At 34.8% G+C, this 14979-nt stretch overlaps 1 protein-coding gene across 2 annotated transcripts in view; it reads left to right on the top strand.

The window, feature by feature from the left end:
• RERG (RAS like estrogen regulated growth inhibitor) overlaps positions 1–14979 on the top strand; it is a 118558-nt gene that overhangs the window by 91878 nt on the left and 11701 nt on the right. The window contains exon 3 of one of the 2 annotated variants that reach the window (XM_023226144.2): positions 13081–13137. The exons of the other annotated variant lie outside the window; for it this stretch is intronic. Coding sequence (XP_023081912.1) covers positions 13081–13137 — 57 coding nt within the window. The remainder of the gene's footprint in view (positions 1–13080; positions 13138–14979) is intronic. 2 annotated transcript variants of the gene reach the window in all.

The raw sequence follows: 14979 nt of genomic DNA, 5'->3' as shown, positions 1-14979 counted from the left end.
AAGAAGAAATAAACCTGGATATAGACATTACACCAATCACAAAAATTAACTCAAAATGAGACACAGACCTTCATGTAAATTGTAAAACTATGAAACTCCTGGAAGGTAACATAGGAGAAAATCTTTGTGACCTTGGGTATGGTGATGACTTATTTATACAACACAAAGGCATGATGCATGAAAGAAATAATTTCTAAACAGATCATTAAAATTAAGAACCTCTCTGTGAGAAAACACTGTCTAGAGAATCATAAGACAAGCCACAGACTGGGAGAAAATATTGGCTGAAGACATAATTGATAAAGGACTGTGATCTTAAATATGCAAAGAACTTCTAAAACTCAACAGTGAAATCAACTCAACTAAAATAATGGATAAAACATCTGAAAAGACATCTCATCATAAAAGATATACATATATCAAATAAACATATGGAAAGATTATCAACATCGTGTATCATTTAGGAACTGCAAATGAAAACAACAGTGAGATACAACTATGCACCTATTAGATTGTGCAAAATCGAAAACACTGACAACAGCAAATGCTGGTGAGGATGTGGAGCAAAAAAAACCTCTCAGTCATTGATGGTGGAGATCAAAACGGGTGTAGCTACTTTGGAAGACAGTTTGACAGTTTCTTACTAAAAGCTAAAGGTACTCTTGCTACATGATTCAGGAATCAAATTCCTTGATGTTTACCCAAATAGTCTGAAAATGTATATCCCTGCAAAAACCTGCCCATGGATATTTGTAGAACTTTTATTCATAATTGCCAAATCTTGGAAGCAACGAAGATATTCTTCAGTAAATGAATGGATCAATAAACTGTGGTACATCAGACAATGGAATGTTATTCAGCACTAAACAGAAAGGAGCTATCAAGCCATGAAAAAACATGGAGGAAACTTAAATGCATATTACTAAGTGAAAGAAGACAATCTGAAAAGGCTTCATACTACATGATCCAACTATATGGCATTCTGGAAAAGGCAGCACTATGGAGACAGTAAAAAGATCAGAGGTTGTTAAGATTTAGGGGAAAGAGAGGGATGAATAGGCAGAACACAGAGAACTTTTAGATAGTGAAACTATTCTGTATGATACTATAATAGTAGTTACATGTCATTATTTATATATATATATATATACACACACACATCAAAACCCGCAGAATATACAACCCTAAGAGTAAACCATAGTAAAAACTATAGACTTTTAGTAATAATAATGTATCAATGTAGATTCATCAACTATATAAAAAAAAGTTATCACACTAGTATGGGATATGAATAATGGGGGAGGCTGTGTGTGGTGGGGAGAGGGCAGGTAGGACAGGGAGTATATGGAAACTCTGTGTGCTTTCTGCTCAATTTTGCTGTGAACCTAAAATTGCTCTAAAAAATCAAGTCTCATTTATAAAATATGGGCAAAAGATCTAACAGACACCCCATCAAAGAAGATATACGGATAGCAAATAATCACATGAAAATATTCCCAATATCATGTGTAATTAGAGAATTACGAGTTAAAACAACAAGATACCAATACACCTATTAGAATGGCTAAAATCCAAAGCCAACAACCTGACAAAGCGATATTCTAATGCTGAGAAGGATGTAGAACAACAGGAGCTCTCATTCGTTGCTGGTGGGAATGCAAAATGGTACAGCCAGTTTTAAAAGAGTTTGGCAGTTTCTTACAAAGCTAAACAAAGTCTTACCATAATCCAGCCATCATGCATCTAAATATTTGCCCAACTGACTTGATGACTTATGTCTACACAGTTACCTGCATGCACGTCTTTACTGCCAAAACATAATTGCCAAAAACTGGAAGCAACCAAGATGTTCTTCATTTACTTACTGGGTAAGCAAACTGTGGTATATCCATACAATAGAATATTCAGCAACGAAAGGAAATAAGTGATCAATCCAGGCAATGGCATGGATGAACCTTAAATGTGCATTGCAAAGTAAAAGAAGCCAGTCTGAATAGGTCACATACTGTTTATTTCCAATTATTATTAGACACATTTACTAATGGTGGGAGTGAAAGGGAAACCTTTCAGTGCTACTTTCTTTCCCTTTGTCGTACTGGAAATGACTCCTAACTAGGCCTTTTGTCTCCATGACTACCTTCATCCTCCTAGTTCATCTTGGCATTGAAACAGCAGTGACCTTTATAAAACAAAAATATGTTCATGTCATATTTTGGTTTATAATACGTTAATGGCTTCCCAGCATCCTAAACATAATTGGAAATTTCTTAGGCTGGCTTATAAGCTTTTCATAATTGGGGTGCTTTTCCAGCTCAAACACCCATAATTCCTTCTATTCACACCCTTATTTCACCAGGCCCTGGTTCTCCATATGTTTAAGGCTTCCTGTCTAATTATGGGGTATAAAGGTAGTCATGGGATGGTGTTTGGGCTGCAAATGGAGACACCCTACTGTTAGAGGTTTTCCCCCTGGACTAGAATCCATAGGCACAGCCTATTTAGGAACTGCAAATGAACCATATGTGTCCATATGGACAGGAACCCAGATCAGTCTAAAGAAAAGGACATGATGAAGAGAGTAACTTGTAAGATCCTTGGATCTGTATAAGGAGGTCATCCAATGAGGATTATGCCAGATACTCCTCTGCTTCTCTGGGATACTTAGTCACTCTGAGTCACTTTTATGTCCACATTAAAGTCCAAATGTTTTCAGTTGTCAATTTCTTATGTGCCCTAGTAACATAAGTGTAGGGAAAAAATTTAGGCATTAACATCATATGTATTTCTTTTTCCAAGAAAAAGTAAAAATTAAAAATCTCAATTTTATATCCAAATTCCTTGACAACTTAACAAAATGCTTAATACTTTACAAGTAATTGTGTTTAAACATGATGGTTTGGAATGAAATATAAGTTATTAAATTGAAAACACTGCCTTGGGAAATTTAGTAATTTATTTATTAACCATCACTTTTTAAATTAACATAAATAAAAATTTTCAACTTATATAAAATTGGTTTGAAATCTTGGACACAAAACCCTTTTGATTTATTAACCTTCAAGACACAAACAAAAAGATAAAACCAAATCAGTTGATTACCTATTCCAAATTTATTTTGTCTTGTTTTTACTTTCAATTTAAATTATTCAAGAAAATATTATTATTTAATCGTACAGGTTAATTTTCTATAGAAAATTAACATTTTTCTTGATTTTGCATTATTTTTTAAGCATTCCAATATCTCTACTGCTTTTCAAACATGTTAGGAATTAAAAGCAATGATTCTGCCATTTTTGCCCTCATCATGTGTCAGCCTAAAACCAAATTACCAGGACCAGATTAACCTTTACCTTACTATTTCCAAGTTTAAAAAATAAAAGTCAATTTTCAGAACTTGAGGTGCACTGAAGCTAGACTCCCAGGCTAGATTTTCAAAAACAAAAGTGTTTCCCTAATAATTCTTGGAGATTGCAACCACTTAGCCTTAAGAAATGATTTATACAGAGAACTGATGTGTTCTCAGTGATATTTTTGTGAGAATGCAAGAGTAGTCAAAATTTTCAGGCTTAAGCAAACACAGTAATTTAAAAGCAATCCCTAGACCCCCATCTGGAACTAATTTACTTCTCATTTTAACTTCTGGCATTATAAAGCATGCATTTTATATAGCATTCATTTTAAATTTCCATTAAATTGCTCAATTTTATTTTTATAAAGCCAAATGGTTGTTTTTTTCAATGTCAATTTATTTTGACCTTCACAGGGAATAGAAAAAGGGGACAGGTGAAATAAGGGGTAAAGGAGAGGGTTCCTTCAGAAACAATCACTCTATGAAGAGATATTTGTCCCCTGGCTTGATCTGTTAACTTTTTTAGTTTGGCTAAAACATCTGAGGAGTTTAGGTGGAGGAGAACATAAAAAGCAAGAGATGCCACCTGAGATGAATCTGAAAATAGAATTCTAAGTTAAGTCGTCTTCTACTTAAACTACCTGGACCACGTTAACCATGCCCACTGCATGCCACCACCCACCAGAAGGTGGCACTCTGGCAAGGATGACTCCCTCCAGCTTCAGGCTTTGATGTCCACTGCTTATGGGACAGTGCCTAGCACAGTACCTGGGGCATGATAAACATTCAATAATTGTGTATGTATGATAAATAGGCAGATGAATGGCAGGATAAAGGATGGATGAATGGATGGATGGTAATTCTCTACATGATGTTTTCATTAATGTCTTATGTTCAACATGTTCAAGTCCAACATCATTTTTAATTTGTTTCCCCATTATATTCTCAAAGAATAATGCTACCCCCAGACTTTCATTTCATATGGAGTCTTTGCACTAATCCCTCTCCCTCATTGTCCACCTCTAATCAATGAACAGTCCCCAAGATGACCAGATCAAATCGAGCCATTCTCCTACTCAGAACCTCTGTATGCTAAAAAACTTCAGAGTAAAATCCAAGCTCCTTAATGTGACATAGGAGCTCCTTCATAGTCTGGGCTCTAAAGAATGTCACAACCTGACCCCCCCACCAATATAGCTCCCCCCACATGCCACTCTTCCCACCCTGAACCACATGTGATTCCTAACTGAACTAGCTCTCTTGTGTCTTGGGACTTTCTCTCTGCTTGAAATGCTCTTCCTAAAATAGTGAGCTTCAATCTTCTAAGACTCAGCTTATGGTTTAGCTTTAATATAAAGTCATTTCTGATATTGTGCCTAGGCATCCTCTCGGTCTTGCTTTCTTTGGTGCTTTGCACAGTGGTCAATAAATATTTATTGGCGAAATGAAAGTGTGTGAAAGTCACAGATGTGGAGAAAGAGAAATAGATTTGATAGGAGATCAAAATGGATAAGCATTTGAAAATTATTGCATTCAATTATCAGCAAATGTATCTGAAATCTAGTTTTTGTGTACACATCTTTGCTCTGAGCCCCTTTTTTTTTTTAAAGATCTAAGATTTCAAATCACACAATTTTCTGAGTTTTTTTTTTTTTTTCATCTTATTTCCAATCCAACTGATTTCCATTGCCTTCCAGAACAGCTCCTCACTTCAGAAATAGTTTTTCATCTCCTTTGACTAAGGGCTCCAGTATTCCAAACTGGCATAATCTTGGTCTCAGCCATCACCAACAGCTGTGCAAGTGAAGCTTCAACTAGCTGCCATGGTCCCCAGGTGGCTTTCTAGGCCAGGACTCACTCGGTGCTGGGATCTCATGCTTCACACCTCCATCTGAGGCACAAAGACCCATGTTTCTTGGAGGAGACCAGAACAGTCACAGAAAAGAGAGGAAGGACTGCTGTAAAAAAGAACATGCACTTGAGGGTTGGTGATAGAAGACAGACCCAGGAACAAGGTATGAAGAACCAAAAGTGTTGGCCCCAGGGGACAAGGAATTGGAAAATTCGATTTGGAGACTTGATTTGACAGGAGGTTGCTCGAGGTGCAGGTGAGGGAGGGAAGAAGAAGGAGCTGAATTGCATCTTATTTAGGGAGCCCCACTGCGTTGTTGTCTTTAAGCTGGAAGACAAGCCATCATAAGGCTGATACACCATGCACATTACTCCTATTTTATCTACTAAAGTTTTTCTGGAAAACACAAGTTTGCTCTCCGTGAGGCACTCAAGTGAATCCAGCTCACCTCAGTCTGGCCTCCCTTTTACCCAGTCCTTGCAATAAGAATAGGCGTCATAACAGGACTTCAATTGGATAATATTCAAAATTACCCACATATCTTTATATTTTTCCTGGGACATGCAAAGGTGCAAACTTTGAACTTTATGAATAGAAAGTTTTCAGCTTTATGAATAGAAACTGTATCTTATTTTCTTTGCTGACTTCCTCACTGCCTAAAATGGTTCCTGGTATGCTAATTTTTATTGTTAATGACTGAGGAAACTCATAAAAAAAATTTGCTTTTCGCATACTGCTTCATCGCCTACATCTTCAGATACTTGTTTTCCTCATCTGCAGCATTCTTAAAGATGTTTTCAAGAGAAAAACAAAATTCTTATTTATCTGAAAGTTTTCTTCTTGCTTCTCAAAATTCATATTCTCTTTCTGTGTTGCCATGGTTTCTGGTCATGGATATTTTCTCCACTAAGGAAGAATAAATCTAATCACGAACAAAATATTCCCTTTTCAAAGCATGCTTCTCCATAAGATGTATGCTCACATTAAAAAAAATCAAGCATGTAGAATTATATCATATACATAGAAATATTAAAATATAGTGGGAAGTATTGTATATTGGAAAAACTATGGGTTTTAAGGTAAACAAAGTTGGGTTCATATCAGTTTTATCACTTAAACGCTTTGTACATTAGACAATTTATTCACTTTTCCGGTTAGGTTTCTTATACGTAAAGTGGGAACATTAATTTCTACTTTTAAGAGTTTTTATGAAAATTAAATAAGCATATAGTTAGTATTTAATATATACTTAAGCCCCCTTTTGATATTTAACCTTCAAGAAATCCCAGTAGTGTTTTTATTTAAGATATAGCTAAAACTTACCTAATGGCATTTTCTAAAAGCATATACACTTTAATCCAACAACTACATGATTAATAAATGGATACTTAGTTCTACAAAATTAATTCATTCAATAAGAAACTATCTCCGCAAATCTAGGATAGAGTCTTCTCTGTTTTTGTGAGTCACACTCATTTTTACTTCTCTGAAGCCTTTTGACCACTTAAGGGTTTGTGTTAAATTTAGGGCTGATAGTGGCGTGAGGTCAGGGGTAGCAGTTCCTCCCTGGCCTAGGAGAGTAAGAGGGCTGGGTCTTGCCTTTCTTAATCAGGTGTGCAACGTAGGTTGACCAGATGGACATCTGACCAGAGAAGTGGTCAATATATTTTCAAAAAATGAAAGTCCCACTTTAAAGAACATGTCTTCAAGTAACAAAAACATACTAGAGTACAGAGCCAAGCACAGTAGCAATAGTGAGCCACACAGCTTAAAGAAGTGTTCATTGTTTTCTCATTCAGTTCTCAAATACCTATTGGGCACATATGTATCAAGTGCCATGCCAACCATGGGACATAATGAGCAAGGCTTAATCTGACTTCAGATCATTCACCATTTCTAAGACATATAAGAATATAAATAAATGTTTACAAAGTATTTCATGCCACACGTGAGTGATGAATGGCTTGGGAAGGCCAGGGAGACTTTAAAGAGGAGGGGATGCTTCATTAGATACCACAGGTAGAAATGCTATCTGGATATGAGTTAGTACATTTTAAATATGTGTTTCTGTTCCCTTTTCTTTGACTTAATTCCAGTCTGGGTTACCTGCTTAAAATACTGACAAGCCATTAGTTTATTTGGGCTTTTAAGGGCGCTAAGCTAAACTAACATCAGCTTGTAAGTATTTATGGAACATTCCAAATATGTAATGATCCCTGCACTATATTTAAAATAATAGCAATAAACCCTGTAAGAAATGTACAGTCAAGTAAATTAAGATGGTGAAGCAAAATGGTATCATGAGGATAATTATGTTGTGTGTGTGTTAGCACACCATGTTTGTTAGAATTAAGGGAATAGTGTTGGTGCTCCACACCGAGGCAATAAAAGAGGATAATAAATGTTCAGAAGTTTATGTCTAAAATATCAGATTTTAATAAACATTTCTGGTTTCATTTTCACCAGGGTTTCTAGTCTTTTCTTTTATAACAAAAGAAGATTGAGACTAGATTATGCATTTTTTTCAAATGGAAGAATGTTTGTATGTGTAAAAATCTATATATATGTATAAGGCATATACAACATTCTCCATGGAATTTTTCAGATTAAGGGTTTAGACAATAGAGGAATACCCTGGTAAGACTCTTAAGCTCCCTGGTAGCAAAGCCCTCATCTGTAAAAAGAGAATGTAGATCCTGAGGCCAGGAAAGAGTAAGCCCACATTGTAGGAAGAAATGTAAACAATTTGAGCTTCAGTTTCTTCATCAGTATACATACATCGTATTCATGTCCATGTCCATATATTCCATACTATAAGGAAGTGAAGAGTAAAGATACATGTGTAAATATTTACCATAATGCCTAACCTAATAGAGCACACGCTAACTGAAGATGAATAATAATAACACTACTGCATTACTTTTAAACTTTTTCCATTGTAATTTTTATAGTATTATTTAAATTGAGGTCATGCTTAATGAAATGAGAAAACAGTTCCCACATTGCATCAAATCCTCTCATTCTTCTCTCTTCCATTATTTTTTAAACACTTGCTTTATTTATTATGACATTTTAACTGTAGATCATAAAAATCAAACTGAAAACAATTTAGTGTTGATTTTACAACCCTTGTGGACTTGGTAATGTATATCATTGCCTCCTGGTTTTTGCTGGTCAAGATAAGGTCAAGTGGTTATACTGTAAGTACTATAATGAAATGAAAATGGAAGAGAAATGAAGAGAGCTACTCTATCTCCTGGAGGCATCCCAACTTTGAAAAGTTTCATACTTAGGATACTATGTAAGTTTATTATAATTTATTCATGTAGTTTTTAAGCTTTAACATTTCTAACTTTTTGATTATAAATCAACATGGGAAAAATAATTCAGATAACAAGTGGTAAATATACATATCACAACCTATAATGGACTAAAGTTGTGCTAGTATTATCCGCATTTGCCTTCTCTTTATATAACACAAATTTTTGTTTTTCAAAAATATTTGAAACTCTTTGTGACGGAATTGTCCCAAAGTTAGCAAACTCCTGTAGAAATCCCTTAAAAAGTATTTTAAAGTTACCTGATTCTACAACTTAAAAGTATGTATTTTTTGTGAAGGCACTACAGGTTACAAATGAAAATGATATAAATCACTTAATATACATCCATAGTAAGTTTTCATTATTATATGAATGTCGTACTGTTGTAGAGTGTATATTAAATCAAGAGTCTTTATGGGGTGTGTTAACAGGATCATAGACAAAATTCAAAAGGTATTCATGATGTGAAGGTGATGAATAGTATTCCTTGAAGCACTTTTAATTGGAGCAGAAATTCTTTTCCTAACCTAAAAAAATTCTGTCCTGGCCATTTTAAACTCTTTTAGTTATATTTTTTCCAATGCAATCAACTCACCACAGTCCCATAAATACATAATACTTTTTCCAGCTGGAAAAAAAGTTTTCCAATATTTTTCCATAATAAATACTTATTGTGGTATGCTACAGAGTGTTGGGGGTGGATTTGTTATATGGCCATAGCTCTATGCCTGGAGACCTATGGAAAAGAACAATCGCAATTGCGTAGGAGGTTACATATGCTTAAGTATCTTTTAAAAAATGGCATTATATACATTGTCAATCAAGTTACTTCCTGAATTCTATAAAGAAAAGTAATGACATATTTTTCAAGTATGATACTGAAAGGTAACTTTTGAAAGTCTTGCCTGAATCTCTCTTGAATATGACTCTTAAACAAGGAATACCATGTGTGTTAGTTTACATTTACCTTGAAGAGTTGATTTCTTGCTGAAGCTGATTTACTGTACAGATCATACCTAATTCATTTTCATTTTAAAATATTATTCTGACACTAAATCTGGCATTTCTGATGCCTGCTTCTTCTTGATAATGTTGTCAGGAATTATTTCGAGGAAACAGCATAGATTGGTTAATTTTTAGAAATAACATGACTGTTTTAATGTAATGGATTTACCTTTAGCTCTTACTTATATATGGAATAGCATGCCACTGAATGATTATATTAAGTGGCTTTTTAAAATATTTTATTGGATTAAATTTTTCTTACCAAATTTTCCATTTTGTTAGAAACCAACTTTCATTAATAATCATAAAATTCATAGTACCAGTAATACTAAAATGGAACCACAGATGATGAAGAATTAGCCAAGTAGGTTGTAAATTAGGCAAAAGGAGGAAAACAGTCTTCCCTACATTAGCCATTGGACATGTTTGGCTTGTTTAATGGAAAGGTATGGGTTGTCAAGGTAATGGGAAGAAAATAAAATATTTCAGAAGGCAGAGACTCAACAGTAACTACTAATCAAATATGTCAAACCTTAAAACTTCTGGAGCAACAAGGCCTTAAATCAGAATTCCAGTAGCAGTAAAAATCAGTACCACCATTTTACTTCCAAAGACAAACTTTGCTCAAGATAGTCGGGATGGAGAGGGCAGGGAGTCAAAAGGAAATTAGATCAATCTTTATAGTACCTATTTTCATTAATTATAGTTAAATTAGATTATTAATTTATTAATAATTTATAAATTTATTAAAATCTAATAAATTTTAATATCTATTGTATAAACAATAAATTATTTAACTGGGATTAAATTTTATTAAATTTAATAAATTATATATTTTAAATATATATTTATTATTTAAATGTAATAAGTTATACAACTGTTGTGAATATATTGATATAGAATAGTCAATATATATAACTTTTTTGAGTTTTTGAACATTCGTATACATATATATGGTCAAAAACTCTAGCAATCTAGAACTGTTTTGCCCCATCCACTCTACAGCTTCAGAAAGTATTGCTGCATAACTGCACAGGCACTAACCAAGGTTCTTAACTGAGATGCAGGTATTTACAAATGATTCAATTATATTTGAAAGCCGATGGAGTGTCTAATACATTTTTTTTTTTTTTTTTTTTTTTTGAGACGGAGTCTTGCTCTGTCGCCCGGGCTGGAGTGCAGTGGCCAGATCTCAGCTCACTGCAAGCTCCGCCTCTGGGGTTCATGCCATTCTCCTGCCTCAGCCTCCCGAGTAGCTGGGACTACAGGCACCCGCCACCTCGCCCGGCTAGTTTTTTGTATTTTTAGTAGAGACGGGGTTTCACCGTGTAGACCAGGATGGTCTCGAACTCCTGACCTCGTGATCCGCCCGTCTCGGCCTCCCAAAGTGCTGGGATTACAGGCTTGAGCCACCGCGCCCGGCTGTCTAATACATTTTTTAAAGATTTTGAGAAATGATTCAAATTTAAATGGTTTTGGAATTGAAGAACTGTAAACTTCATTTACGTAAAAAATAAAACTCATTTTTTCATGATGGCAGATAATTAAGTTTTCTAGGTTGCAGCCTTTAGTGTTAAAACTACATAGTCTGGCCGGGCGCGGTGGCTCATGCCTGTAATCCCAGCACTTTAGAAGGCCGAGGCACGCAGTTCACGAGGTCAGGAGATTGAGACCACCCTGGCCAACATGGTGAAACCCCGTCTCTACTAAAAATACAAAAATTAGCTGGGTGTGGTGGCATGTGCCTGTAATCCCAGCTACTTGGGAGGCTGAGGCAGGAGAATTGCTTGAACCCGGAAGGGTGGAGATTGCAGTGAGCTGAGATTGCGCCACTGCACTCCAGCCTGGCCAACAGAGGGAGATACCGTCTCAAAAAAAAAAAAAAAAACACTACCTAGTGTAACAAAAGATGGAACTCTTTAAATCATGCGAGCTGTTGAGTGTTTATTAACGTTGCTAATTGTAAAAAAGAAAAAATATGTTTACTGCTTACTGCATCCTGTATGTAAAAATAAAAGTTTCAGTCTCAAGAGAGTGAACAGTGACAGACTCTGAAGACTGCAGATAAAACCACAAGTACAGTCACTGTGGGAAGTATTACGGGGTCAGTGGCCTTGCTACTTTAGGCACTGCAAATATTTTGGCTCAAATTCAGCCTCACACTCTGTAATTACAAAGAACATTGGTACTTTCCGTCTCCAGCCTCCCGTCATGAAGCCACGTTGTCCTCTGTTTTGCGAAGTCCTCGTGCAGTTTACACTGCCATCTCTCATATAAAACTTTACAGGAGGAAGGTTATACCTCTGTTGTTGCTAAAAGTGAGAATAGGCAAAGACTGACAGTGACCTTCCACTAACTAGTTTTATTTCTTCAAGGAGTATCTTTTGACTGCTACATTAAGGGCATTTCAGTAAAAATAAAAATACACATTATAATGGGTATTTTAAAACTGTAAAATATGATAGACAATGAATCTTTCATTAAGGTCAGTGGGATCCGAGGGAGACCATCAGGGGTCTATGGAGGGCTCATGAGCCTGCTAAATTACATGCCAAATGTGTGTATGTATATTTTTTCAGGAAAAGGATCCAATGCTTTCATTCCATTTTTTAAGTGCCTGTGACATCCGCTCCAATTTTTTTTTTAATTTAAAACCACTGTTTTCAACTATACTACAAGTGTAAGAAAATGTTTGGCATATGTCTCATCAATATATAAGGACAATAGAGTCCATATATTTCAGTGCTTTTCTCCAGCCCATCTTCCAGTTAAATATTATCCAGATGGCCTAGGACTTAAATTTGGTTTGGTACAATGGATAAGTTACAGACTTCCTGGATTCAAATCCTTACCAGGCCACTAACTAACTAGATAAGCTTAATTAAATGAGTTAACCCCTCAGCACCTCAGTTTCCTGATCTGAAAAATGGGAATTATCATAGTACCTGCCTCATAAAGATGAAGTGAGGATTGAGGAGATCATGAAAGCAAACTGCGTAGTGTAGTTCCAGAACCTGATTCTGACTGTATTCCATTAGTGTTACTTTTGATGAGTTTTCACAGATCTCTAATAAAGAGCCTTAATTTTGAATATCTACTTTTTAAAAATGCAAATGATCTGCTAGTGATCTTTCATTACACTAAAAATTATCACATTTGAAACTTGCCTTTGCCAATCCTTATCAGTATTCAAACTTCGGATACCTGTATTGTGACCTTTTATACCTGAATTCATCATTTTGCTAAAAATTTTATATATGAGCATTTTCACATTATACGTTTGTTTGTTTTGTTTTTAACCTTGTGACTAAAGCAACAAATCTAATTGTTGACTAATGCACAATAAACCCATTCAAACATGACAATGGTTTTTAGGCCATAATATGAAATTGGAAAATTACTTGAATAAACATAAAGAATTTATTCGGTTTACATAGCAAGGAAATATAAAACATTTATAGGGTTGTGTGGAGCATTTCGCTTTCTTTAAAAATATAGGTGCGCTAAGCAAATTAACAAATTATTTTTTGAAATGTTGCTCTTTTCTTCCACAGCTCTTGTAGTGAGATTTCTGACCAAACGATTCATCTGGGAATATGATCCCACCCTCGGTAGGTCAAATTTTGTTTCCTTCTCTTCTTCAATAAAAATTTATGGCCCCAGAGAAAGAATAATATTTTCTGTTGCAACATTTTTAAGCTCCTTTTAGCTGATTTGGAAGTGCTTTTCAAATCATGCAAAGAAGCCCTCTATGAGGCTAGATGTGTGTTTCATGCTGTCTGTGCTTAGAATCCTGCAGGATTTTAATGCATAGATGAAGAAGTTAGGTCAAACCTCAGCCACAAAGAAAGGAAGTAGGTACAACACGCTGTTGTCACATCAGGAAAATGCAGCATCATTCGAATGGGAGAAAGAGGATAAAATGGACATGAGAAATTTGGTGCGTAATAGAATGGCATCCTGAGAAGAGTAACAGAAAAATAAAACTACTGAATATGGATTTTAGGGAAAAATAAAATATGTTTCTCTCTTTTCTTCTCTGCAATACATGTGACTAAAGTCTGCTGCAGAGAGAGAAGGAGAGAAGAAGAAGCAAAATATGATGTCTGTGGATCTTAAAAGTAGCAATAATGTTGATGTATAAAATGTAGGCAAACACTCTACCTGGGTTTTTTTTTTTTTTTTATTTCTTTGTTTTGTTTTATTTTTGTCACTCCAAGATTTTCAGTTTAAAAGGGAGCAAGGCTTCTTTCATTGTTTTTATTCATTCATTCTACAAATATTTATCAAGCGCCTCCAGTGTGTCAAAGTGTTCTGGGTGCTAAGGATAAATCAGTATACAGCAAGAGAAGGCCTTGGCTTTTTTGAGTGCACAGTCTAGGAAAGAGAGAAGACTCAATAAACAAACAAATACATGTGAGATAGCGATGAGGACTGTGAAGGAAGACAATAAGGAAGGGAATATAGAATGATCTTATAGTTTAGTTAGTATTTGACTAATATTTCTGAAATTTATTTTAGTAAGAAGTACAAAGTGAAAACCCAACGTTTTTGTCCAAATCTTTGACCAGTTTTCCTCCTACTATTTATTAAATACTCTCTACCTTTCTCCACTACTTCCAATGCAATCTTTTCATGTGTTGAGTTGTTTACACCAGGACACCATTCTAGATTTGCTTTTCACACCAAACAGAAGAAGCACACTTTTTCATTAATTCTATGCTGTACAGAACATTTTGATACTTTGTAAAGAACGTCTTTCCTTATTACTTTTTTACAAAATTATTTTGACTACTCTGTTCAGTTGATTTTTCCAGATCAAGTTTAGAAACTCTGTAATAATATGACATGATTTTGATTGGAATTGTACTAGAACTATAAATTACTTTGAGAAGATTCACATATTTATGTTATTCCACCTTTTAATCTAGGAGAATAGCATGTTTCTACCTTTATTATTTATTATTCTGTTTTTGCTTTTAAATAGGTCAGAGTTTTCACATCCAAATTTTTCAACATATTTTTAAATGTAGCCACACTAATTTTAAGATGATATATTTGGATCTAAAAATGCACCCGATTCAAAAAAATATATTCTTTATTATTTCACCCACCAAAGTGAATACTTATTCTGCTCTTATATTTTTATTACTTAAATAGGATTTACAGAGATTATCTGAGAATCTTAATGATTTATGGGAGTTTAGTTTTAAAAATACAAATTTTTTTTTATTGCTGTATCCATATATCTCAATGAAAGATGAAGCTTAGAAAAAACGATCTCATAAAATGAACTTTCCCTGAATGTGTTCCGGTACCTAATCTTATTATTCTTAATTAGTCTTAGTTCGAACCATTTTCCCTTCTGTTTTATTCATTCTGAAAAACAACTGCTATTGATAGTAATCTGCCTGCATCAGTTATGTATAGTGCAGGCTTCCTTCAGTAAGAAT

The sequence above is a fragment of the Piliocolobus tephrosceles genome, chromosome 10 (genome assembly GCF_002776525.5).
Source record: "Piliocolobus tephrosceles isolate RC106 chromosome 10, ASM277652v3, whole genome shotgun sequence".
Classification (NCBI taxonomy): domain Eukaryota; kingdom Metazoa; phylum Chordata; class Mammalia; order Primates; family Cercopithecidae; genus Piliocolobus; species Piliocolobus tephrosceles.
This window is presented reverse-complemented; position numbering and strand designations above follow the sequence as displayed.